This window comes from Ochotona princeps, chromosome 20 (assembly GCF_030435755.1).
Source record: "Ochotona princeps isolate mOchPri1 chromosome 20, mOchPri1.hap1, whole genome shotgun sequence".
Lineage (NCBI taxonomy): Eukaryota > Metazoa > Chordata > Mammalia > Lagomorpha > Ochotonidae > Ochotona > Ochotona princeps.
In genome coordinates this window covers 13,643,345-13,667,491 of record NC_080851.1, presented here as the reverse complement: position 1 = coordinate 13,667,491, position 24,147 = coordinate 13,643,345, and the positions used below count along the sequence as shown (strand labels likewise).

The window sequence follows — 24,147 nt, the reverse complement described above, 5'->3', positions numbered from 1 at the left end:
TGTTTTGTTTTTTTTTTTTTTTTTTTGGTCCTTATTCCTCCTTCGGGGAGAGGAAAAGTATGACCGTTGTGTGGGTAGTTAACACTTTGCCAGCACTCTGTAAAGGCGGGGATGAAATAATGTCTGGGAGAGCTTGTCTAACCATATATTTGACTCGCATCTACAGAGGCTAGGTTTAGTAATCAGATTCAGTGAATGCTGAATTCATGCATCATACATCTTGAAAGTACATTTATCTTCTAAAGTTAAATCTCAAAACAACCTTGAGATGTTAAGGATCCTTGTTTCCATGAGTTTTTACACATTGTATTGATTTAATTTATTTGAAGAGCAAGTAGTGAGATAACTTCCATCTGCTGATTCACTCCTCGAGTGCATTCTATAGCTGAGACTGGGCCAGGACAAAGCCAGGAACCTAGAAGTCTATCCAGGTTTTACATGTGAGTAGCAGGAACCCAAGTGCTTGAGCTATCAACTGCTGTCTCCCAAAGTGTGCAATAACAGGAAGGTGATATTAAGAGTGAAACCAGGACTCAAACCTAGGCATGCAGAATAGGATCAGGAACCATAACTGGCAGCTTAGCTGCTGCACCTGCTTATCATCGTTCCTATGTTTCAAATGAGAGAAGTGAAGCTCTGAAAAATTGAATTTATGTTCAAGGCCACGTGCCCCAGTCTGCGGTAGACCTTGAGAACGGGGATACCATGCTTTCCACCAGCCAACTGCTGATTCTCAGGGACATTTCTGTCTGTGAGATAGGAGGACTGAAAGTACAAGTGCCATCTTTCAAAAGCACAACCAGGGGTGACTGTTGGGCAGGGCAGGATTTAGCTCACTCAGGAGTCCTGCTCACCCTATCAGAGTGCCTGGGTTTGGCTCCCAGCTGGGCCTCAGATTCCAGCCCCCTGCTAACATGCATCCTGGGAAGCAAGAGGTGATGGCTTCAGGACATGTGTCCTTGCCACCCACGTGGAATACTCAGATTGGCTTTGAGGCTGCTGACTTCAGCCTGGACTAGCCTTGGCTGTTGCTGGTATTTGACTATTCCAAGCATTGCCAATGAGTGAAAGATCTCTGTCCGTGTGTTTCTCCGTATGTCTTGCTCTACCTTTCAAATAAATTAAGAGATTTCTTTTTTAAAAAGTGCAGCTGTAACATCTCAATTAAAAATAATACTTGACAGAGTATGCTGGTAGCCAAGAAGTAGAATTTACATAGCAGTTCTCAGTCACCTAGGAACATGTGACTCTTGTTAAACTTGGACTGCAGCCTTATTCCCTTGGCACCTCCCTCTGAAGTGGGAGTTCAGTGAATGTTCTTGGCTTGACTACTCAGTACCATTTCTTAACTGGTTTTAACTTTTTAAAAATCTAGATTCACATAGTGCTTCTTTATGGTTTGCTGGCCTGAAGTCAGCTGTCTTGCCATTCTGAGTTCCTTTTTCCATATCCAGAAGTCAAGAAAGCAATGATTCTTGTACATGGAAAAGATGGTGTGCAGAACCTCATATAGGATGAGCAGCTAAAGTCCCATGAGACCTTTAGAAATCACTGATATGAAAGTGTGTCTTCAGTGCTCCCTGCAAGCTTGGTCAGCATTGCACAGAAGCACGTGGTCAGTTCTTCCCCACTGCGTCCCAGCGAAGGCTCACTGGCCATTTCCCCAGGTCTGACCTCCGGGTCTGAGGCTCACATCATGTCACAGTATGACTTCATCTATCTCGCAAGTCTGTCTTCTCCAGAACATTCTGATGCTTTCCAACCCTCTATTTTCCATCTGAATTGAAAGAATGAGAGCGTTTGTGCTTGTGATTAAAACTTTGTAGTTTTTATTTCTATGAAAGATAGTGAGAGAGGGAGTTTTCATCTGCTGGTATATTCTCTAAATACCCGCATTGGCTCAGCCGGGGTCTCGTCAGACTTAGAGCCAGAAACTCAGTCTAGCTCTTCAAGTTGGATGTCAGGAACCCAGCTAATTCAGTCAACTCTGCTTGCTCCCCAAGTCTGCATGATCAGGAAGTTGGAGTTCAGAGCCAGAGGTAGATCTCTAACCCAGGTAGTCCAGTATAGGACACAGCCATTTTAACCATTACTCCAAATGCCCACCCTGGAATTGTGAATATTTTTCTCTAATTGTACTCTTTTGCTTTGTTATTCTATAGTACAATTCTGGATTATTTCTGGTCCCAGTTTAATGGTATTCCTTATAAAGCTAATTAATAGTATTCCTAATATGGTTGCCTTTTTCCGTTTATTAATGTGTCATAGGGTTGGTAGGGCTCATTGCACTAAATATCCATGATTTTCTTGGCCCATAACAACACTGTTACCTCTTTTTTTTATTTCTCATGTGCTATTAATTATACAAACATACACACCCAACTGGGTTCAGTATTTTTTAAATATGTCCCACTATTTTGAACACTTCTGTAGAAAACTCTTTGGCATCTTTATATACACCCAGAGATATTAAGGGAAGGTAGTACCAAAAAAAATTAAATGTCGTGATTAAAGATTGCAGGAAATATTGCTTCATTGTCTAAGTTGGAGACTAAATGTAGGCTTTGAGAGCTGGCTGCTGGCCTTATGTCTTTGTAAACTGTTTTGCTGAGTAGCTTTGCTTTCATTCCTTGGAGTTGCTGTCACTTTTGTTGTCCTAATGCAGGAAGTAGTAACTCTCCTTATATTAAGCTGTTTCCTTTCTAAAACACTCTTGCAAGCTCATTCTGCATGTCTCTTCTGTCATACTGATCTTACATATTGTGTATATGCTTTCTGAAAGTATGTATAAGTGGATGGAAACTATTAGCATGTTGGTGCAGCACGAACAGAGAAAGGTTAATCTGAAAACATGCTTTCTTCCACGTCACCTTTCAGGCCTGTTAGGATGCTGTGTGTTGCTGCTATACAGGTACATTCACAAGCCGTTTTAATGAAAGACTAAGGAGGTTTAGAAATAGAATGCATTACAGTTTTCACTGGATATAAATTGACACATGGCCTCCATCAGCCAGGAGTTGGAAATATTTTCAACGCTGCCTCATCCCAACACAGCCAGACGAAAGTCTCATCATATTCACTTTGCCTGAGAAGGTGTGTTCGTGTCTCAGAGAGGCAGCTGTTAACCCTGAATTCTGTGTATGCTGAAGGGTGAGGCGTTTTCCACTGGTTGTAGACTTCAAAATAATATGAAGAATTTACTTCCATCCTGTGCCCCCAGTTCAGCCTTTATAATCCAACCTTGGGGAAGGCAGCGCTTTCTGTGGAAGCCTTATATTGGATAGTCTCATGCAGGAACCCGTTTGCAAGAATGGCTGGGGACCTGGGTTGTCCTCTGGTTCCTCTCATGCTCTTTGTATCTCCACTGGATACAAGGTTTTGTGCTAAGTGAGTGGCGTGTGTGGCAGGTGTTCTTGACTTGCTGTGTAGACTATTTAGTTTAGTCCAATCCAAGAACTCTTTCCATCTTCAAGCACTGCACCAGATGTTGTAAAATTGATTGGGTTGATTCTGTGACTATGCTATAGATGTTCAGTTATGCATTTCAAAAGTGGGTAAGTTCTATGGAGTGTGAATCATCTCTCAGTTAACTAATATGTGTGTATGCCATTGTGTTCACACACAGAATTCTCCTTTGTTCTAGTATTTAATAAACAATCCCCTCTGCTCACTCTTCCTTTTGCTTGTGGCTTGATAAACCTGTCCATATTCTGCCCCCAAGCCTGTCAGTTCCAAGCTGAAGAGTTCTAATTTATTCAGTTTAACTTTATCTACATTACTAACCAACAAATACACATTTAGCAACTCTTTTGAGCTGCAGCGACCAGCTTGTTCAAAGGACAATGGCAATAGCAGGAGGAGAGAAGCACTTGTCACAAGAATTATTAATAATAAATTAAAGTGGCGATTGGAACGGCAGCCATTCTGTTGTAAAGCACAATAGTGACTTAACTGTGATGGTGGTGACAGGGAGCCAACAATTGAGTCCCCGCTAATGGCCCAACAAGGGAAGGGGTTGAAAAGAAGGAGTGAGTGGTTTACATTACAAAGGGGTTGTCTGAGAGCTGTTCAAGTGTGGTTCTGAGGGGAGGTCAGGCTGGAGACAGAAGGGATGATAACCATGGAGCTGTCAAGGGCATCTCATGGGTGGAGGCAAGGCCTGTGGCAGCTGGACACGGCAGGCTGAGAGCAGACATGTCCTGGCCCTGCCTGGTGCTGATTGATCAAAAGGAAGCACAATAAGAAGATAATTGAGCAAACCAGGAGGCCTGGGCAAGTGTCATAGATGCTAAAAATGAGTCTTGGGAGCCAGCCGAACCTTGTCTGAAAATACTGCTGACTTTCCCGTTACCAGATTTGAACCATTTTGTGGGGAATTAAAGGGGTGTGTTTGTGTGTGTGTGTGTGTGTGTGTGTACACTATGATTGGCGGATCTATTGAAAAGAGGACATCTTTGACATCCATGTGGTCATTCGTTTCCACAATAGCATGCATGCACACATACTTCCATGCCCAGCTTTTGTTGGATGCTTTGGGCTGACCATCCAGAATACAGAGCCCGTTCTGATGGTCTCGCTGCTCCTGCCTGCAGCCAGGCAGACCTGTTACACTTAGTTATCATGTGTCAGAAAAATAAAAAGAGCAGAAGCATATGATGAAACAAAACCGGACAAAATGTTAAGTATCGATGACTGGATAAAGGATTGCTCTCCCCTGCATCACTGTGTCTTGTGAGAGGCTGGGACTCCTCCAACCTCAAGGAAACCCCAGAAACATCCTTTTTCTTCCTGAGAAGCCTATCTGGTCCCACCTTTGGGCCTTTGTGCTCCACTCCATCTTCTGAGCTGCACACGATTGGTTTCTTCTTGCCTCTAAGCTTCCAGCTGAATTGTCACTTCCCAAAAAGGATATCACGTTCACTGAAGTAATGACCCTATCACTCTCAACTCCGTCGTAATTATCTGCTTAGACCAATCTGGTGATTTTGTCTGTCACATTCACCAGTGTATCCACACTACCCAAACTAACACCTGCGTTTGATGTGTGCACAGACGCGTTTTGTTTGCTGTATGAATTCATTTAAATATTTAGAAATGTGGAGTCAAAGAAAGGGTGACAGGAGCCAGCACCCTAGTGGTGTAGCTGTGCCTCTACTTGTAGCTCCTGAAGCCTCTATAGGCACCAGTCCGTATCCAGTTGCCCCACTTCGCACCCATTTCCTGCTTGTGGCCTGGGAAGGCAGCAAAGGCTGGCCCAAAGCCTTGGGCCCCTGCATCTGCATGGGAAACCTAGAAGAAGCTCCCAACTCCTGGCTTCAGATCAGCTCACCTCTAGCCCTTGTGACCATCTGAGGAGTGAACCAATGGATGGAAGATACCAGTTTCCCCTTCTCTTTGTAAGTGTGCTTTCTATAAAACCAAAAGATATTTCTTTCATTTAAAAAAGGTTACAGGCCCTGGCGCAGTAGCGTAGTGGTTAAAGTCCTTACCTTGCACGCACCGGGATCCCATATGGGTGCAAGTTCTAATCCTGGCGGCCCCATTTCCCATCCAGCTCCCTGCTTGTGAGCTGGGAAAGCAGTCCAGGACGGCCCAAAGCCTTGTGACCCTGCACCCTCATGGGAGACCTGGAAGAACTCCAGGCTCCTGGCTTCGGATTGGCTCAGCTCCAGCCATTGCAGCCACTTGGGGAGTGAACCATCGGATGGAAGATCTTCCTCTCTCTCTCTCTCTTCCTCTCTGTATATCCACCTTTCCAATAAAAATAAATAAATCTTTTTTTTAAAAAGGCTACAGAATTAAAGTAGCTATTATCAGAAAGACAAAAGGTAATATGTGTGGCAAGGATGAGAGTAATAGTGTGTGCATCATGCACTGTTGGTCGGAATGTTAATTGGTAGAGGCATTTCAGAAGACGGTGTAGAGGTTCCTCAAAAAATTAAAAATATAAGTATCATATGATCTAGTGAAGAACCTGGATGCTTTCTGCTTTTGTGATTCTGGCTCTATTGCTTGGCTGGGGCTGTGTCAACTCGAGGCCTGCGGGACAACACTAACAGTCCTGCTGGGTATGCCATCAAAGGCTATGCAGTTTGTTCACTGATCTTTCCATTCAATGGCAAAGAAATGGAAACAAGGATCCACCAGCTGATGAGTACATAAAGAAAGTGTGATTCATAGACATCATGGAAACGCCACTCAGGCACAGAAAGGATGAAGCCATTTTTTTTTTTTTTTGACACACAGCATAGGTGGGGGTGGAACTGGAGGTTATTATGTTAAGTGTAATAAGCCAAGAACAGAATGTGAAATACCACATGATCTTTTTTGTACAGAGTCTAAAAATATCATTCTTGTGGGTGTTGATAGCAGATTAATGGGGCTAGGAGACAGTAGGGGAGAGCAAGAGGTGAGACCAGGTTAGTATTGAGTTCCTTACATGGGAGAAATAAGTTCTAATGACCACAGATAACAAAACCACACTGTATGTTTCAAAAAATCCAGAAAGGTTTTGAGTGTTTTCTTCAGAAAGAAATAATAAGTGTTTGAGAATGTAAACAGACCCATCCTGATTTGAACATTCTGCAATGTCTATGTGTATCAAGCTAGCACGTTGGGTATACTCTAAATATGTGTGTAACTTTATGTGTAAATTGAAAATATTAAATAATACTAATGCCAAGTGGGTGTGCTTTATGCAAGAAAATCTTTAGGAACTCAAGTCATGGGATATAAAGTCAAAGAGAAGAGTTTGGGTCTACAATGGAATATTGGTGAATGAATGTATATTTATCTATTTCAATTCAGTAGTAAATGTGTAAGATATACAAGGTCTTATACTCTCCACTCTAATTATTTTTTCATTATTGATACATACAAATTAAAGAGTATTGACTAATTATAAATAATAGATATATAATAGTTCAATTTATATAAATAATATAAAAAGAATTTGTAAAAATAATAAATTTTAGGTTAGTGGAATTATAATTGCTTTTTTTACTTTTTGTATTTTCCAAACTTTCTATGTGTAATTCTACAATTTTTTAGTTTTAAAAGTACTTTACTAAAAATGAACATATTTGTGGAATACCAGGTAATATTTTAGTGCATTGTATAATGCCTAATTAGGGTAAATAATATCTTCTGAATCTAGCAACATGTCTTATTGGAGAAAATATTCAAAATCCTATCCTTTCATTATTACATATTATTATTAGATGAGGCAATATGTATCAAAATAATTAAGCACAAAGAATTATTAGGAGACAAAATTAATACAGGCTAGATATGATCAAATATGAATAAGACCCTAAAGACACATTTAATGAAGCTTTACCGAAAACAGCGGTCACTGATTTGGGCTTCAAAATGACTTCTGGGACTTTTGAGGGGGACAGATAGAATGAATAAAGATAGGAAGAGAGCAAGGTACATGCAGGGAGCACGCAGGACACCTTGAGAAATGGAAAGCCCATGCTTAGGTACACTTGAAGAGTGAAGATGGGACACTTTGTAGAAAGATCCTTAAAATCAGGTGCACAGGCTCATACTGGAAGTCGGAGGGGACCCATGTAGGTTGCTGAGAGAAAAGGCAACGTGATGGCATGGGTGTTTAGGAAGATGACCCTGCAAGGGAAGAGAGCTGGCAGCAGGGCGTTGTCATACCAGTGCCCTTCTGCTTTCCGTGGCAGACTTCAGTACAGTCACAGCTCTGCTCTGCCCTCATGTAGCCTTAGAATCCTTCTGACTCAGCCCCCCAGTAAGCCATCACTAGTTGATCAAGGGCAGTTATGACACTAGACTACTTTCTGCTTTCACTGGAGCAGTAAGCTCTACGAAGGAGGAACCCAGGAGAGACATGAATGCCTGTGGAAGAGGACTTGGCTGTTAACAATTTGAGAACCAAAGAAAGATAAATATCTTGGCATTTTTCCTTCGGATTTGTACATTTGTATTTTATTTAGGGTCAGGAAAAAAAGGTGCTTTTGTCTACTTTCTTGTTTAGTTTTTGCTTTCTCTTTTTGATTCCCTTTCCCTGGTGTACAGGTTCTAGGCATTTACTTTTGTAAAAAAAAATGCTTCTTAAATATTTAATAAACTTTGAAAACAATGATTGTAACAAAAGTGTGCCCAATAACAACTTTTATCCACTTTTAATCTGCCAAGATTTGATGTAACTACTCTGTCCATGTGTGGGAGTTGTCAGAATGTGTTCAACCACTATTTTTGGTTTGAGAAAAAAAAGATTTTGTTTTCTGCTATTTTTCTAAAAGCAGCTTTTAGGTTGCAAAAACAGCAAACAAAGTTAGAAATAAAATTAAATTGTCTCATCTTCAGTGGTATAGAGTTGCTACTGTCAGTGTGTGGGCTGCCAGCAGAACAGAATGTTTATCTTAGTTGCATGTTGAAGTTGGAAAATTAAGTTAGCCATAGCCAAAAGGCCTTCTTACAAATAACTTTTCACAAAGAGGAAAACATAAGGATGGGTGTAGGAACATTGTTCTTTTGATATACACATTTATTTCTGTCCTCTTGATTGGTTCAAGATTAATCTTCCAAACCTCCTAATTCATGGGATGCTGGAACCTGTGACAGTTGAGTTTTCTAATTGAGGGCTTTTCTTTTCCCTCTCTCTTTCTATTCTTCCCTCTTTCCCTCCCTTTCTTGCATATCCATGCCTCATGTTGAAGAGCTTGCAAGACCCAATGAAAAAACTAGTTGAGAAAGAAGAGAAGAAGATCACCCAACAGGAGAGTATAGAGGCGCCCACGCAGGAGTCGAGTCAGTAAGTCACGGGTTCCTTTCCTGGCACAGTCTTTCTTTGATGGGAGGGTAGCACCAGGTCTAACCAGTGCCTTGGACACATGTGATTGTCTTGCTTCCTCCTTTCCAAGTTGAACACATATCAAGGCCAAACTTCTGAAGCATTTGTGCCTACAGGTCTGTGCCTCACTTATCCTGGTAAGAGCCCCACATCTGGGGGTACTTAGAAGGGGCACACTCATGAGAAGTTGACTGCCGCAAGGAAGGGCCAGTGTCTACACACGGCCTGATTGTTTGGGGTCTCGGCCCCAGCCTAGAGTGTTTCCAAGTGTCTGCACACGGCCTGATTGTTTGGGGTCTCGGCCCCAGCCTAGAGTGTTTCCAAGTGTCTACACACGGCCTGATTGTTTGGGGCCTCGGCCCCAGCCTAGAGTGTTTCCCAGTGTCTGCACACGGCCTGATTGGGGTCTCGGCCCCAGCCTAGAGTGTTTCCAAGTGTCTGCACACGGCCTGATTGTTTGGGGCCTTGGTCCCAGCCTAGAGTGTTTCCAAGTGTCTGCACATGGCCTGATTGTTGGTGGTCTCAGCCCCAGCCTAGAGTGTTTCCAAGTGTCTGCACACGGCCTGATTGTTGGTGGTCTCGGCCCCAGCCTGGAGTGTTTCCCAGTGTCTGCACACGGCCTGATTGTTTTAGGTCTCGGCCCCAGCCTAGAGTGTTTTCCAGTCTGCACACGGCCTGATTGTTGGTGGTCTCAGCCCCAGCCTTGAATGTTCCCAGTGTCTGCACATGGCCTGATTGTTTTAGGTCTCAGCCCCAGCCTAGAGTGTTTCCCAGTCTGCACATGGCCTGATTGTTGGTGGTCTCGGCCCCAGCCTTGAATGTTCACAGTGTCTGCACACGGCCTGATTGTTGGTGGTCTTGGCCCCAGCCTTGAATGTTCACAGTGTCTGGACACGGCCTGATTGTTGGTGGTCTCAGCCCCAGCCTTGAATGTTCACAGTGTCTGGACCCTGACTGCTGTTATGTCGCTGACTCACGAGGTCTCATCCCCAACAGGGAATCCCCTGGTTTTCCCTTAGAGACAGGATAACCTGTATGATTGCCTTCATGTTGCATGGAGCTTTGAAGGAATGTTCTGTGAAAATGTTGAGTTAGACATCTTGCTTTGTTTTGCTGAGATTTGATGTTTTCTCTGTGAAGCAGGGCAAGCGGCTTCCAGGGCAGGAAGTGGCTAGTCCATCTCCATTTCTAGCCCTTTGTCAAAAAAGGTGCCTCCCATTATTTTAAAGATGAAGTTTACAGCATATATGGTTCATGCAAGGTTCAAATGTGAATCTGTGATTTTCTTGGGAGATGGAGTAGCCTGCAGGATGTGGTTAATCCTCAAACTGCCTGGCATTGGAAGATAAATGACCGTGCCTCTGCTTGTTGTGCCTTCCTCACACACAGTATTTGGATGAGACTCTACAACAAGACAGGCTTATATTTGCACTGTCTTTCTAAAGAAAAACTCAGTTGCATTTTTGTCCCACAGGAATATTTTCTGCTAATAATTATCGTTTAAAGAAAACCCTAAAAATTTTCATTTGTGGAAAATTAAGCCAGTTTTCACTGTAGAACCAACTGTAGAATCTGATCTTTATCATCTGCAGCAGATGGCTATGTTTACCTTATTGCTAGCAATGATAATAACACTTAGCCATCATGAAATGAAGGGCAACTGTATGCCTGGCACAATGTTAGGTGCTTTGGGCATGTTACTCCGTGCCACAGTAATTCAAAGTGTTCTGTATGCAAGCATTTCCCTGTAGCGTAACTGATGGAGATGAGGCTTGTGTTTGTTAACGGCCTGCCCACTGCTTTTGTGTAGCAAAAGGTGGGCCCAAAATGAGTTCTAGCACTTTATTTTTTCCATGTGAATTAATGCAATCCAAATAAAACATTCACCTTTGCTCTTAAGAGAACTACCCAGGATTTTCTTGAGTCATGTGAACTAAATTCAAATTCCTAACCTTTGCTAGTCTGTCATAATTTGTAAAGGTATCAAAGGCAATTCCTAGAAACTATTTAGAATGACTGTGAATGTTTAACAAAATTAAGTTCATGAAGAACAGGGAAAGTGAGGCCTGGCAATAGGAGAAAAGCTCAGAGGCAACAAACGAATGATGTCTTTGTCTTTAAAGACAAGGCAATGGATGAGTAGCCTAGACTGACGGCGACCTTGCTGTCTACCTCATGCTATCGGAGTTCACCTTATAGGATGTCCTGTCTTGTAATAACAGGAATCAGAATACACTGCCACTAGACCTTTGGTGTTTTACTGTTTAACTATATGGGCTGTCTTCATTGTCCCTGATGGCCCATCTAGATACAGATTTTGTGCCTCATGATGAAATCAGTCCCTGTGGAATGGGACAGAAAGCTAGCCAATGTATTTCTTCTTGAGAAGGTGTATAGACTGTATGTGACTGTATAGTCATTTCTTTGTGCACACACATGTGTGTGTGTGTTTGTTGTCCTTGTAAGTGGAGAAATAGATCTTTATTGCCTATGTCATTAGTTGATCAGTTATAGAAACTGATTACCGTAGATTTTTTTTTTTTTTGCTTTCAAGATTGATCTCTATAGAGGATGAAGACCAGCACAAGGACTCCTCTTGTTTTAAGAGTAAGTTTTGAATTTTATTTGGCTTCTCTCTGCTCCATAGCCAACTCGCTTTCTCTGTGCAAACTCCTCCTTGAGCCTTTATGCTTTTCCAGTGGACAAGAGGCATGTTACTATGCTTCCCCCATGTCAGCTTTACATGTTCAAGTATTAATCAGGTCGAACCACTAGCATTATTGAAAGATTTTAGAAGGAGACTTCAAAATTTTCATGAAATAAGTCACTTCAGCAGCCAAGCTTCCAAGAAGCAGGCATATGGGAGACCTGGCAGAAAGCCAGTGCATGGCAGACAGTAGGATTTCTGCTGTTACCCATACTATTTCTGATAGTCTTCAGGTTGGGAGATGGCACGATGCACTGCGAAGGGCTCATCAGCTCTTGCCACCCCTGCCATGGCTGCCAGCTTTTTTCTGGCTCTGCCTCTCATTACAGCAGAACTAAACTCAGCTCAGCGCTCTCTTCAGTCTGCCCTCACTGGGACCTGTCTGCTTGTGCCTGCTGCACCCTTTGCTCTGCTGATCTTTCCTGGCGATCCTAGAGCTTCCCTGTGGGTCATTCATCACCTCCTGTCTCTGCCCACCTGTTTTCCTGCTTTGCCAACACCTTGTTTTACCCACTTTGTCTTTCACTTCACTCTTCCATTGGCTTTGTTCTTGTCTGCCTTTGAACACAGAATGACTCAGTATTTAGCTTCTAATGCTTGGCCTCCTGTCATCCATTCACACATGTCTGCCTTCACCCATGGATTGTTCGTTTGCTCAGCAGATGTCCACTGAGTGCTGCCCTGGTGCCAGGCATGGCACTGGGCTCTGGGCAGACAGGAGGATGCCAGACCTACTTGGGCCTTCTTGATGGGGCTCCCAGTCAAAAGGAACAGCAGATGGTGCCCTACAAGTAACCCAGCAGTTCCTACTTTGGGGGAACACAGCAAAGGGGAAGTGGCAAGGGCCCTATCCATGTGAGCAGGCACCTAACTTAGTTGAGGAGCTCAGAGAAGAAGCTAAGCCAAATTCTACTACAGGCCTTGTCAAGGCAGAGTCTGTGAGGCAGGAGGATCACATGAAGGTACGAGAAGTAATATTCTAGAATGTAAGCAGGTAGAAATAGGCTGGAGAGGAAGTGAAGAGACTAGCCCTGATCTCATCTGGCCGTGGAACAGCTCTTTTTCTACATCCGTCCAGGACTCACCCTGAGCAGTCTTCAGTGGAGTAACAGAATCGCTAACAGATGAATCAGGGTCATCAAACAGAACAGTTTCAGATCTCCAGGGAAATACAAACTCCAGTATATTGTATCCGTATGCAGGTTATAAATCTATAAAAATTATATATTCACACAAGAAGTGACAATGCAGAGGAGTCAGATTTTCTGTTTCCTTGGCACAGGATAACCACCTATGGTTTTTGCATAATATTTTGAGGTTATAAATGTCAATCTCTTATTTTATATATACACAGAGTGGAAGCTATTTTAATGAAGTGTCATCTGTCTCTTACTATGTGAGCTACAGAAAATTTAAGGAACACAGGAGCAGGTCAAGTTTAATGTTATTCTGTGGCTCAGAGGGAAATTAGATGCAAATGTCAGAGACTTTCCACGTGTTTCCAGTCCCTATATATACATAGCTTTTCTCATTACCAGCGTCCTACACCTGAATGGTACATTTGTTGTAATCAATGAGCCGGCATAATACGTCATTATTACCCAAGTTACTAATTTACATTAAGGCTCAATCTTGGCATTGTACATTTTGTGGGTACTGGAGATTTTAATACTATGCAAAATACTTGTGCTGCCCAAAAAGTCCTCTGTGTTCCACCTGTTCATTTCCCCTTCCCTGAATTTCTTGGCAAGCAGCATTGGTTTACTGTCTCCTTAGCATTGCCTGTTGCGGGTTGAAGTGATACACAGCAGCTAAATGCATATTTAGTCCCATGTAGTTGGTAACCTTTCCTGGTTGTTTTTTTCTTTTTCTTCTCTTAGCTGCCTTTTAACTTCAGCCAGGCACATATGGCTAATGCTCATTAGCATCATCAGGTTATTGTCAATTGCTTAAATCATGTCTGTACATGAAAGGAGAATTATTAGATTGGTGTCACATAGTTTCAAGTTACCTCCCCAATCAAGCAAAGATTTAAAGCTGTTAATAGCACTTCTTGAGAGCCAATAGCTAAGGTGAAATATAATCTGAAGACCCCAGCTTCTGCATGAATGAGTTGGTGGCTATGTCTCTTTCTGATTGCTGTGCACTTGCTTCACACTGCAATGGTAACTGCGCATGCACACCATCCTGAGCTGGTGCTGACCAGCCACATGTGTTATATTACAGCCGAAGATGGAAAAGATGTTTTCTCTGCCCTAGACAAAAGTGTGATGAATAACGCATGTTCAGGTAAGCTAGATTAAGAAGGCTCCTCAGTTTTAATAATTTGACTCAAATCTCTTATAAAATGAAAACCTGATAATTTTATTTTCTTTCCCTTCCACTGAAGAACCCATAGATGGACTGTTATACATGAAATCTGAAGAAGGTGGTAAGATTTATGCATTTTTCCATGTTGCAATTTAAATTTTGTTCCCTTTTTCGCATTTCTAAGGGATTGTGTTTAGGTCACTATTTATTAATGACTTTAAATATGCACAAGCACAAGTGAAGATCTGTGTGAGTGTCTCATCTTCACTGTAATTAATTTCATCATGCGGAAACTACTAACGCAGAACATTCTGTCGAAGGGCACATGCTGTAATAGGGAGAAGACATGGATTTCAGAATCAGACGGAGGTGTGAATACTGGTTCTACCATCAATGGCTTCTGTGGCCTTGACTCATTTGCTTTATACTAAAGTTCTCTAAACCTAAATTCCTCATTTGTAAAATGGAACCAATAGCAAGAGCCTGATGGAGTTATTTTCAGGCCTGGAGAACTCATTATGTAAAGATGTTTCATGGTCTTTGACCCAGTGTGTCTTTTTAGAGGATAATCAGTTGAGATCAGACTAGGAAAGTAGTGCAGGTGGCTTCCTACCTTCATGCAGCCATAGTTATTAGTTAAATGCAGGGCATACGTGTCTGGAAAGCCCTACATCCAAGTTCATGAGACCGAGGGTCACTAGACGAGCTCCAAGAGAACTCAGAGCCATGGATTTGAATGGCAGTAGTGATTCAGTGATTGCAGGAAACTGAGTAAGTTCAGCCTCAACTTAGCCTTTGTTCTCTTCTTACTGAGAGTTTTTATTTTAATGGCTTGCTATAAGTTTAAAATACCCTTGAGCCAAACTCACACCCATCCCCGGACCTGGGGGCTGGCACTGCAGTGTGCCTTGATCTCACAAGGACTAGTTATGGGATAAGTTATGGGATAAGGTGATTCTGTGGGCCAAGCAGGGCAGACAGCTGGACTCACCCTGAGCTCCAGGTGGTTTTCACTGAGAGAGTGGAAAGAGGAAGAGAGTCTTGGGGGGAAGGAGACTGATGGACACTGGTTAGAGCATGTCCAAAGTAGAAATACAGCACTTTAGTAATACCTGGCCAGATGGCAGCAGATGCAAGTCATGAAGGTTTGTGTATTTTATCAAAATGACTGGTCGTGTGTAAATATTGACACCAAGGCAGATAATGAAGTTCTGAAGCAAGCAGCGAATGCAGAGTGCCACACATGACTTCCATTTTGTTAAAAAAATAATTCAGCCTGTCTTGAAAATAGAGTATTTTGATGAAATATACTTTTTATAATTTTTTTTCAGAGAGAGAAATATCTTAATCTTACTAAAAGTGATAGATAGACAACAATATAATGAAGCCTAGATCCTCACCACCCGTTTTTAGCAAGTCTTAATATTTAGTGAAGGTATTTATAATCAGACTCAGGTTCCAACCCACCTTAGTAGAATTGTTTCTGCTATTCCCAACAGCTTGTTCATATCATTCTCTTTTGCTTTTATTATCATCCTATTTAATTATCTTAACAAGTGTAATTTTTGAGTAGGTGGTAACATTCACATTAGTGCAAAAACAAAACAATTATGAAAAAATACATTAACATTTTTCTTTCCTGTTCCCTGCCCCACTTCAATTTCAACATATCCCCAACCTTACTGTAACTTTCCAGAGTTTCTTTCCACAGGCATAGCAAACATGAGTCTAAGGTCTTCTTAGCTTTGGACTTGGGTGATCTTGGTAGCAGCCATGTATTTCTTCACAGATTTAAATCAGAAGTGCTGCTTCTCTGAGATATATGCTTACTTTCACAAACTCCTTTTGAATGCTAAGATGCCTTGGGATAATATGGTAGCTTTCTATTTCTTAAAAAAAAAAAAGAGCTTTCCTACTTCTTTGGCTTATCATTGGGATATCCGTGTCTGTGAACTATGTAGAACTATAACTCAGATGCCATTTTTTTCAGATATCATTTTTGATCAATTTACTCCCAAATGTAGAGATTTAACTATGCTCTTCCTTGGATTACGTATTGTCCATCAGAAAACAGCTTTCCAGTGCTGGGAAATGCCATGATCTCTCGTTTCTCTGTGTCACCACCAACCCACATATTGCTTCGTCAGGCACCAGCAGAGGGTTCCCACTGGCTGCCTCTCCTGTTGTATCAGAAACCCATAGGTGGCATCAGCTTGGACATGCCCATGACCATGAGTGTGAACAGATGTTCCTGGTGACGGAGTACTTGTTTCAACTGAAGAGAATGCTCACTGATTTCTGGACTTCAGATTGTGCCCTTGGGAAACTGTTGGAAGACCCAACTCCCAAATTAAGATGTTGATTAGAACATAAAATACATTAAACCAAGAGTGAAATAGCATAATCCAGAGATGACTGACTTTACAGAGCTGCAGTGCTCTGCTGAGTGGGGTCAGTTGACTTCCATTGGAAAATCTGTGAGACAGGGCATGGATAAAACTGAGGTCCAATGTTACCAAGACAGCAGTGACCATTCTCAAACAACCGTGGCCCCAAAACCACTCTGATTCAGTGTCACAGTGAAACGTATTTTCTCCTCCTAAATGCATGTTGTAATAGAAAGCAAGTATTTGACCATAGTTTGTAAAACCATCCTCAATGATAAAAAACATCCATTGACATTTGGAGACCCATGAAACTGGCTTACAGTATCCTTGGGCAACCAAATGTGACAGTCTGCCATCAATCTGTATAGAAGTTGTTTGTGTTCCTTGAAGTTCAGTCAAGAAAAATAACTACCGTAAGACTGAACAAAAGTGCTGGTAAAAGCAGAAGGGGGTTGGATGAAATTCAGCTCATCTAAATCTTATGACTGGAACTTGCCCGAAAGACCCTTCTCTGGGACAAGAGTAAGCCAAAAACAAATAAAAGCAACAAACAACAACTGAAAAGCTGCTGCTGCTCCCTCAGTTATTATTTCTGGACTTGTAGGTCTTAACTCTGGCCACATGGCCCACTGTCACGTGCAGTGAGGAGTACCTTCAGCCTTTTTCTGGTACTCAGGGTTACGTCCTACACAGTAGGGATTAGGTGTCTCACAGCTTCCAAGCCCAAAGCTCCTTATCTTTGCTCATCAATGTCCCCACTTCCCTGTCTCCTCAGCATTCTGGAATGTGCTGCAGCCTTTGACCCTTCCAAGAAACAATGATACACTCTGAAGCTCTCCGCACTTCCTCCTGGGAACTGCTGGATAGTTGTTAGTGTTCCATGTAGACTGATTCCAGAAAGATGTTCATGGAGATCCGATAGACACTGACCCTGGCTCGGGCTCCGTGCAATCTGTAAGGCTGTCTGGTTGCTAAGATGGAGCATTGAGATGAGGGGCCAGGTTTGGGGGTGATCAACAAGTATTTGGGACTGTTTATGTTTTTCTGTATTGATGTACTGTTTTGTTTTCAGAACTGGAGTGTGGCAGGTTCCCTGATCTGTTCTATTATATCAAGTATTGTATCAGTGTCTGTTTTTTTTTTAACCAGAAGGGAGTTTTTACAAGACATATTATTGAAGTCTAAGCAAATACAGTTTCTGACCAGAGCCTTCCATAATGAATATGTTTCTTGTTAGACGTTTTTGTAAGTTGGTTTCCTATCCCTCCTGCCTCTGCCGTCTTTTGGGTGACGTGAGGAAAGAGTCTGTGTGGGGTTTAGTGGGGGGCTTTCTTCTGTGTTGCCAATGTGTAGCCTTAAGATTAGTCATAAGGGGAGAGTGCAGAGCAGAGAGCCGAGTCTTCCTGTTTCACACGCACCTGAAGGCGGGTGCAGTGACATTTATCTGTTTGTTTTCCTGTGCTCTCATTTTCAGTCTGTGTAGTTATGTTTCCATCCTCTGCATTCCTCATTTATGCTGAGGTCATGAAACTCAGTATGATTTCAAAAATGTTACCCGAGTGAGCTGTCACCAGTTTCCCACAGGCTGGACGTCAGAGAGCTTCCCCTGCCTGTGGGTCATCATGCATGTAGAGCTCATTGGTGTATGGTTTCTCTTGGGGCACAGGGTTTTATGTTCTAACCCTAGAGCAGCATAGAGAAGCATGCTGGGGGTATCGGATCAGCACCTTGACCGCTATACCATGGCAGGCAGAAGCATCTGTCGTTAAAACTGTCATGTAGTTTACATGTGAGATCCAGAATAGTCTCATGAGCAGGCAGGTACCACAGTGAGGGAGCACCTTGACCTGGGAGTCAAGGGTCCCCCACCAGATGACCTGTAACACATCGCTTCTGGTCACAGACAGTTCACCTCAGCTGGGTGTCTTCTGTCAGATGAGTTAGAGAAGATGAACTTGTGGAGACAGATATGTTGCTTTCTCACCCAGCAGGTCCTGAAACAGATAGGAAGGCAGCAAAGCATGTTCAGCCTCTGCAAGCAGAGGAGCTGGCTGGTTCGTGGGATTCCTCTTGCTGCTCACCAAAAGGGCTCCATTGAAGTGTGGAGGTCCCAAAGACAGCATGAGTGCCACTTTACTCGGTGGCCCTGGAGAGCCACTGAAGGATTTTGAGCCAGGGATTCATTTCATAATGGACTCAGCAAAGACCCCAGCAGAAGGGGGCCTCTGTAGAGTGCCAGCATCCTAGCCAACTGGCAAATTTTGGGGGCTTTGCACCTGATCTTTCCTACCCTATAGAAATTTGTCATCAGAGTTTGAGAAAGAACCTAGAATTGGAGATAGATTGGAAGTATGGGAACAGATAGGAGCTGCAAGACAAAGAGATATGGTGTCTTATGGTGAGAGCTTAGGGCAAATAGATTAGAAGGAGGCAGCAGGGAAGGTGGTTTCAAGGAAGTGGCAGGCCATCTGCAAGACCCACCTCATGATGGCTTCCAGGATGACATCATTTTCAGAGCGAGGCAGTGGCACAAACAAAATACTATTATGGTCAAAGTCCAAGAAAAGAGAATTGGAATTGATCAGGAGAATCTACCTGGTAGCTTCAAGAGAGCCATTTCAGTGTAGAATGTAGACAGGAACGTAATTCCAGACAGGTGAATAAAGGGTAGAGACGTAGTGTATGGCTGTGGAAGGAGGGAGGCCTCAGGAGCGGGTAGACAGTAATACCAGTTGCAGAGTGATTGTTGTAAGGATGAGCACAACAGGCCAGGGGGAGAAGGATTGAAGGAGCAGAGACCAAAGATACCACAGCCCAATAATGGTGGGAACACAGGAGGCTCCTAGAAGGAGCTGGAAGGGAGGGGAGCACAGCAAGGGGGATGCGTGGAGGGTCGTGGAGTTGGAGACAGAGGGGTGAGAACATGGCTACGTCATGTCTGTTGGCTCTTATTTTTATGGTAACATCTGTGGTTGGGTTATCTAATGTGAAGCCTACAGGGGCTTGGAGGAGCTTTGTGGGTTTGGCACCAGAGTGCTCCCCAACCTCGCTTATCCTTTCAGATAAAAACAGGAGGAAAACGCCATGAGCCAGTGGCAGCACTTGCTCACCTATGTGGGAGGAAGCCCTCGCTCCAATGGGGTGGGCACAGGAGCTGCTGTCAGACCTTATCATCTCTGCTTGCATCCCTGTTTTTTTTTTTCTCTCTGTTGGGTGGAATTATTTTCAAAGAAAATGATAGCATGGTTCTCCCAAGCCAAGTGACTAGTGTTATTTCTCAAGTCTTGACTTGTCTGAATACAGACCTCAACGTGTCCTTTTCTACTTGTAATTAAGTTTTTTTCTTACAAGTTATGTGTAGTAATTTCAGGCATCTTAATTATCAGTGCAATAATTGGGAGCTTCCATGTTTTATGGTTCAAGGCAGTGCCAGTTTCATTGCTTTTAGCTAATAAGTTTTCTTGAAATGAAAAAATTCACTGTGCAGCCTGCTTTAACTGTTAAATAACCAGGGTGCTAAATGATAGGCCAAAGTCAATGACAGACTTTAGTGTAGATCAAGTTTGTGTTCAAACCTGGCTCTAGATAATATCGGCCTTATCACCCATACTTTCTCATCTCTGTTGCTAAGAAGTTTGAGTTTGACAGGATATGGTATTGGGGATATTTGGGTTACAAGTGATAAAAGCCCTAATCAAACAGTTTAGGTTTAAAACTCTTTAAAAAAAAAATATCAGTCCATATAACTGAGCACATACAGGGATGGGCTGGATCCAGAAGCTCCGGCAGCATTATCAGGAGTCTCACTCCACTTTTTCAACCTGTTTCCTTCCACGTGATATCACTGCATTTTAGAATCCCAAAGCAAAAATCAGAAGTCCTATGCAGTGTACCTGTACCAATTCGGAGAAGCCTCCAGCAGGTGTCTGTCATGGAGCCAGGCCTGAGGAATGGAGAACTCTGAGCCGTCCTAAGAGCTGCCGTGCCAGGGTCATGAGGAGAATCTGAGAATTGAAGAAGAAGAGGGAAGAGGAAGAGGTGTTGAAGTCACTTTAAGTACTGTTGCCAAGTCCCACCTAGCACCAGGACAGGACTTCTAAGTCCTGCTTGCTTTTACAGGGCTCCATGTCACTTACTTGTCATTGCTGACGCAGTGATACATACTCATGTCAATGGCAGCAGGGAAGAGTCCCCCTTGGACTCAGAGGAAGGTCTTCTCAAATGACCCTAGGGATAGTGTGTCACCCCCTAGGCTGGTTTCGAGTCACCCTCAGTTGGAATTGGTTCCATGTTACTGGGCTTGTTCAGTCATCATCTGGTTTCAGTCAGGTCAGAGAGAAAACCACTGAAAGGGCTGGGGTACTACAGCGCCTTTGAAAGGAGGAAGTGCAGAGGTTGTAAGTTGGTCTGGGTCCCAAGGGCCGAGCCGAGAAGGGGGAGGAAGGGGCACACATGTTGATGGATGTTCATGCTTAGTTTGACCACCTGGGTCAAACTCCTTACAGATGCCAACCTGGCCCTACCCACACTGGCCACACACAAGCCTAGGTGGTCACACTGCTGCCTCAGAAGCCTGAACATACCCTCCTCCCAACCTCGCACCTGCCTTGCCTACAGGCTCTGTCTCAGAGAAAATGTTTTTGATAAAACAAACAGTAAAAACAATTACATTAGAGAGTTGGCTGATGAAGGTGATGTTTCCCACTGTTTTAAAACAAGGAGGAAGGAGGACTGGATCCCTCCCCTCCCTAATTTATAGCCAAGCTCAACAACATCAAAAAGTCCCCTTCATCTTTAGATCTTTTATGTAAAGTGTGCCTGGAAGTAGACCCAGGGAAGTCAACACGAAAGAGCTCTGTTTTTAGAAAGAGAACAAGGCTTCTCTTACTGTCTTTTAGATTTGAGGGACACCTGATAATACCACTTGATAAAGCCGATTGAGATTGCAGTGCTGACATTTTTTTTTTATTCTCTTTAAGACTTACAACAAAGTGTTCAGTCTCCAGGTGACAATGAAGTGCTACCACAAAACCACAGTTAATAAATCCATCCATCCCTGTTCTCATAATATTTAGAAAACTCGATGAAAGGTCTTGGTGTAGGCAGCATGTTCCCATCCTCCTGGTCCCCAATATTCAGTATTCTGTCAGTGCACCTTTTCCAAGGATGGTTGTCTCCTCTGACGTGTTAAGGTGCTATTTCTTTTCATCTTGCTGACAACACCCCAAGGTAGGCATGATGAATATTGTGACTTTAGAGATGACAACCCAGAGATCCATGGCTGTGCAGGGTCCTGCTGAAGTCAGGGGTAAGTGGGGGCTGCCCCCACATCTGCTACTCATGTTAACTCTTCAGAGTTGTGCCTGTGGCCCAGGGGTGCCCTCTCGGGGGTCCTCCTGGGTCCTCCTTCCCTGTTCTTGTCTTCCTGTTACCCTTAGCCCAACCAGATCCTCCTTTCCTGTGCGCCATAAGGCTGTGATTTCAGCCATGGAAGACACAAGGGTGCCTTTCTTGGTTGCTCTGCACCCTCTTCCTCCCTGGGCAGGGCACAGTGAGGTCTCTCTCCCCAACCTGAGTGGCAGGACAGGCTGCCACACAGTGTTCACTGTTCCAGTCTGGGCAGTGTGGATTTAGGGCTTGTGTGGGAAGAGTCTGGGAGCTATCTATAAAAAATAATAATAATAAATAAAACAAAAAAAAATGGGGCTGCCAACATGCTTTCAATCCTGGCTTTGTTTGGGATCTAAGAAATATTTGGGTAAATTTGCTTTTTTGTTAAGGAAAAACCAAAACGCTGGCATTTTCTGTGGCCAGTGTTTACACGCCACTCTATTAGCACTCACAAATTGTACTACCTTTGATGGAAGAGCTATCTGAGAGCATGGCGCTGGAAACTGAGTTCTGAGATCTACATACTGCTAGTGCAGGATGAGTGTGTACAAGGGGGGTTTACAAAATTGTGAAAAGGGAATGAAAAGAGGTTTATTTGGGTGCACAAAAACTTGAAATCCAATCTAATTTTTGCATAGTAAGCATTTTCCATGAGCTTTTGAGGATCTCGGTGTTTTGATTGACCTTATCCTTAAGCAGAGATGGCCCTGTAGCGACTGTGGCTTGGGATGGGGCACTCTGTGGTGATGCCCTGTGTGTTATTGCTTCCATCAGCCAGCCCAGGCCCCGGGACAGGGATCCCAGACCCCGAAGGCGCTGACAAAGATGACTTGCAATTGCTTACGGAGATCTTCAGCACATCCTCCCTGGAGGAGGGCGAGTTCGGCAGAGAGTGGGCTGCAGTGTTTGGAGATGGTCGGCCGAGGGAGCCTGCAGCTGCCGTGGTCCTGGGAGAGCCAGACCTCAAGCCTCAGGCAGGATCTGGCTTCCTCCCCTCTCAGCTTTTGGACCAAAATATGAAAGACTTACAGGCCTCACTGCAAGGTATGTACTGCTGGGATCGAAAAAAAAATTTTTTTCGCCTTGTTCATTCTTTGTTGTCTTCTTTTAATCCAGAGGTACACCAGGAAACTTCAAAAAATTTGTTGGAAATGCAATTGGAAGATATGTTGATTTTGATGCAAAAATAATTTTGATATCCATGCGCAAAAAGGTGTTTTCAAATTTGACAAAAATGTGTAGTGAGAAAACTATGCATGAATTTCCCAAATTTCTGCACCAAAATTTATCTTTTAATCTCATTTTTCTGCAAGCTGTTGAAGTACCCTCATATCTGCTCTCTCTTTAACTCCTTTTTTCTTTTTTGCAATTTTTACCTACTCTCTTATATGTCTATTTGGAGGGGGCTCTGTATATTTTTATTCCACATTAAATGAATGTGGAATAAACCAAAACAACCGTGTGGGTTGTTCTCAGTGTGAAAGTCATACTTGGATTTTGGACTTTTTTGTGGCATATATGAGATGGTTCACTGTTGTCTTCAGGTCACGGCCCCTTGAGGACATTCCTCTAAGTTTTCCCAGAGACAGGTAGCCATGTCCCTCTATTCCTGGACGTGCACTCTCCCCAGCTGGCTGCTGATAGCACTGCAGGGAGTCTCAGAACTCCACCTGCACACTGCCTTTTGTCTTGTCCTCTCTGCTCTCTCACCCTCTCACCCATCCCACCCTGCCTCAAGCATCCCCTAGGTTCAGCTGTTTTGTTCTGCCTGAAAAATACCTCCAAACGGTGCCTCCACAGCCACAGCAAAAATAGTTGGCACACCAATCAAATGAGGAAGGCAACATGCTCCACATGCTTCATGGTGCAGGGGGCTCCCCACAGGCCACATGTCACTGGGTGAGGGGCGACACTAGTGTGAAGGTGCAAGAATGAGGGGCTGGCAACGTGGTACAGGGATCAGGCTAACACCACACCTTGTATCCTTGTATTTCAACACCAGTTCAAGTCCCAGGGGCTGTAGATCAGCTCTCTGCTAATGGCCTGGTCCAAGTGCTTGGCCTCAGCCACCCATGCAGGAAACCTGATGGATTCCTGGCTGCTGGCTTCAGCCCTGCCCAAACCTAGCTGTTGTGGCCATTTGGGGAGTGAACCAGCAGATGGATGCACACACTCACTCTCCTACATGTCAAATAAATCTTTTATTTTTTTAATGCAGAAACAAAACCTCAGATTGAAATTTAAAGTTTGAAATTTGACCTTCTCAGTGCACAGATCTCAGGAAGGAAATCATTTTCTGTTCTTTCAATGCTTTTCCTCCTTTCATGACTCTAAATCTTGAACAGGAATCACTCTTGGGGAAACTCTCACGGTGTTTTGGTTTTTCTATGAATTCAGGCTATCTCAGTAATAAACAGGGTGTTTATCTGGCACTTCCAGCCCAGAACAAACGGCAGAGTGGGGAGGATTAAGTAATTACGGGCTATTACAGCCTCAGGTCTTGAGAGATGAGATCATGGGCACAG

At 43.4% G+C, this 24,147-nt stretch overlaps 1 protein-coding gene across 6 annotated transcripts in view; it reads left to right on the top strand.

The window, feature by feature from the left end:
- Nucleotides 1-24,147, top strand: part of ICA1 (islet cell autoantigen 1) — a 133,347-nt gene that overhangs the window by 99,759 nt on the left and 9,441 nt on the right. For 4 of the 6 annotated variants that reach the window (XM_058678317.1, XM_058678316.1, XM_058678314.1 and 1 more), the window contains exons 9-13: nt 8,694-8,788; nt 11,382-11,434; nt 13,761-13,823; nt 13,924-13,965; nt 22,397-22,666. In XM_058678317.1, coding sequence (XP_058534300.1) covers nt 8,694-8,788; nt 11,382-11,434; nt 13,761-13,823; nt 13,924-13,965; nt 22,397-22,666 — 523 coding nt within the window. The remainder of the gene's footprint in view (nt 1-8,693; nt 8,789-11,381; nt 11,435-13,760; nt 13,824-13,923; nt 13,966-22,396; nt 22,667-24,147) is intronic. The other 2 variants (XM_058678318.1, XM_058678315.1) reach the window with 1 other exon arrangement.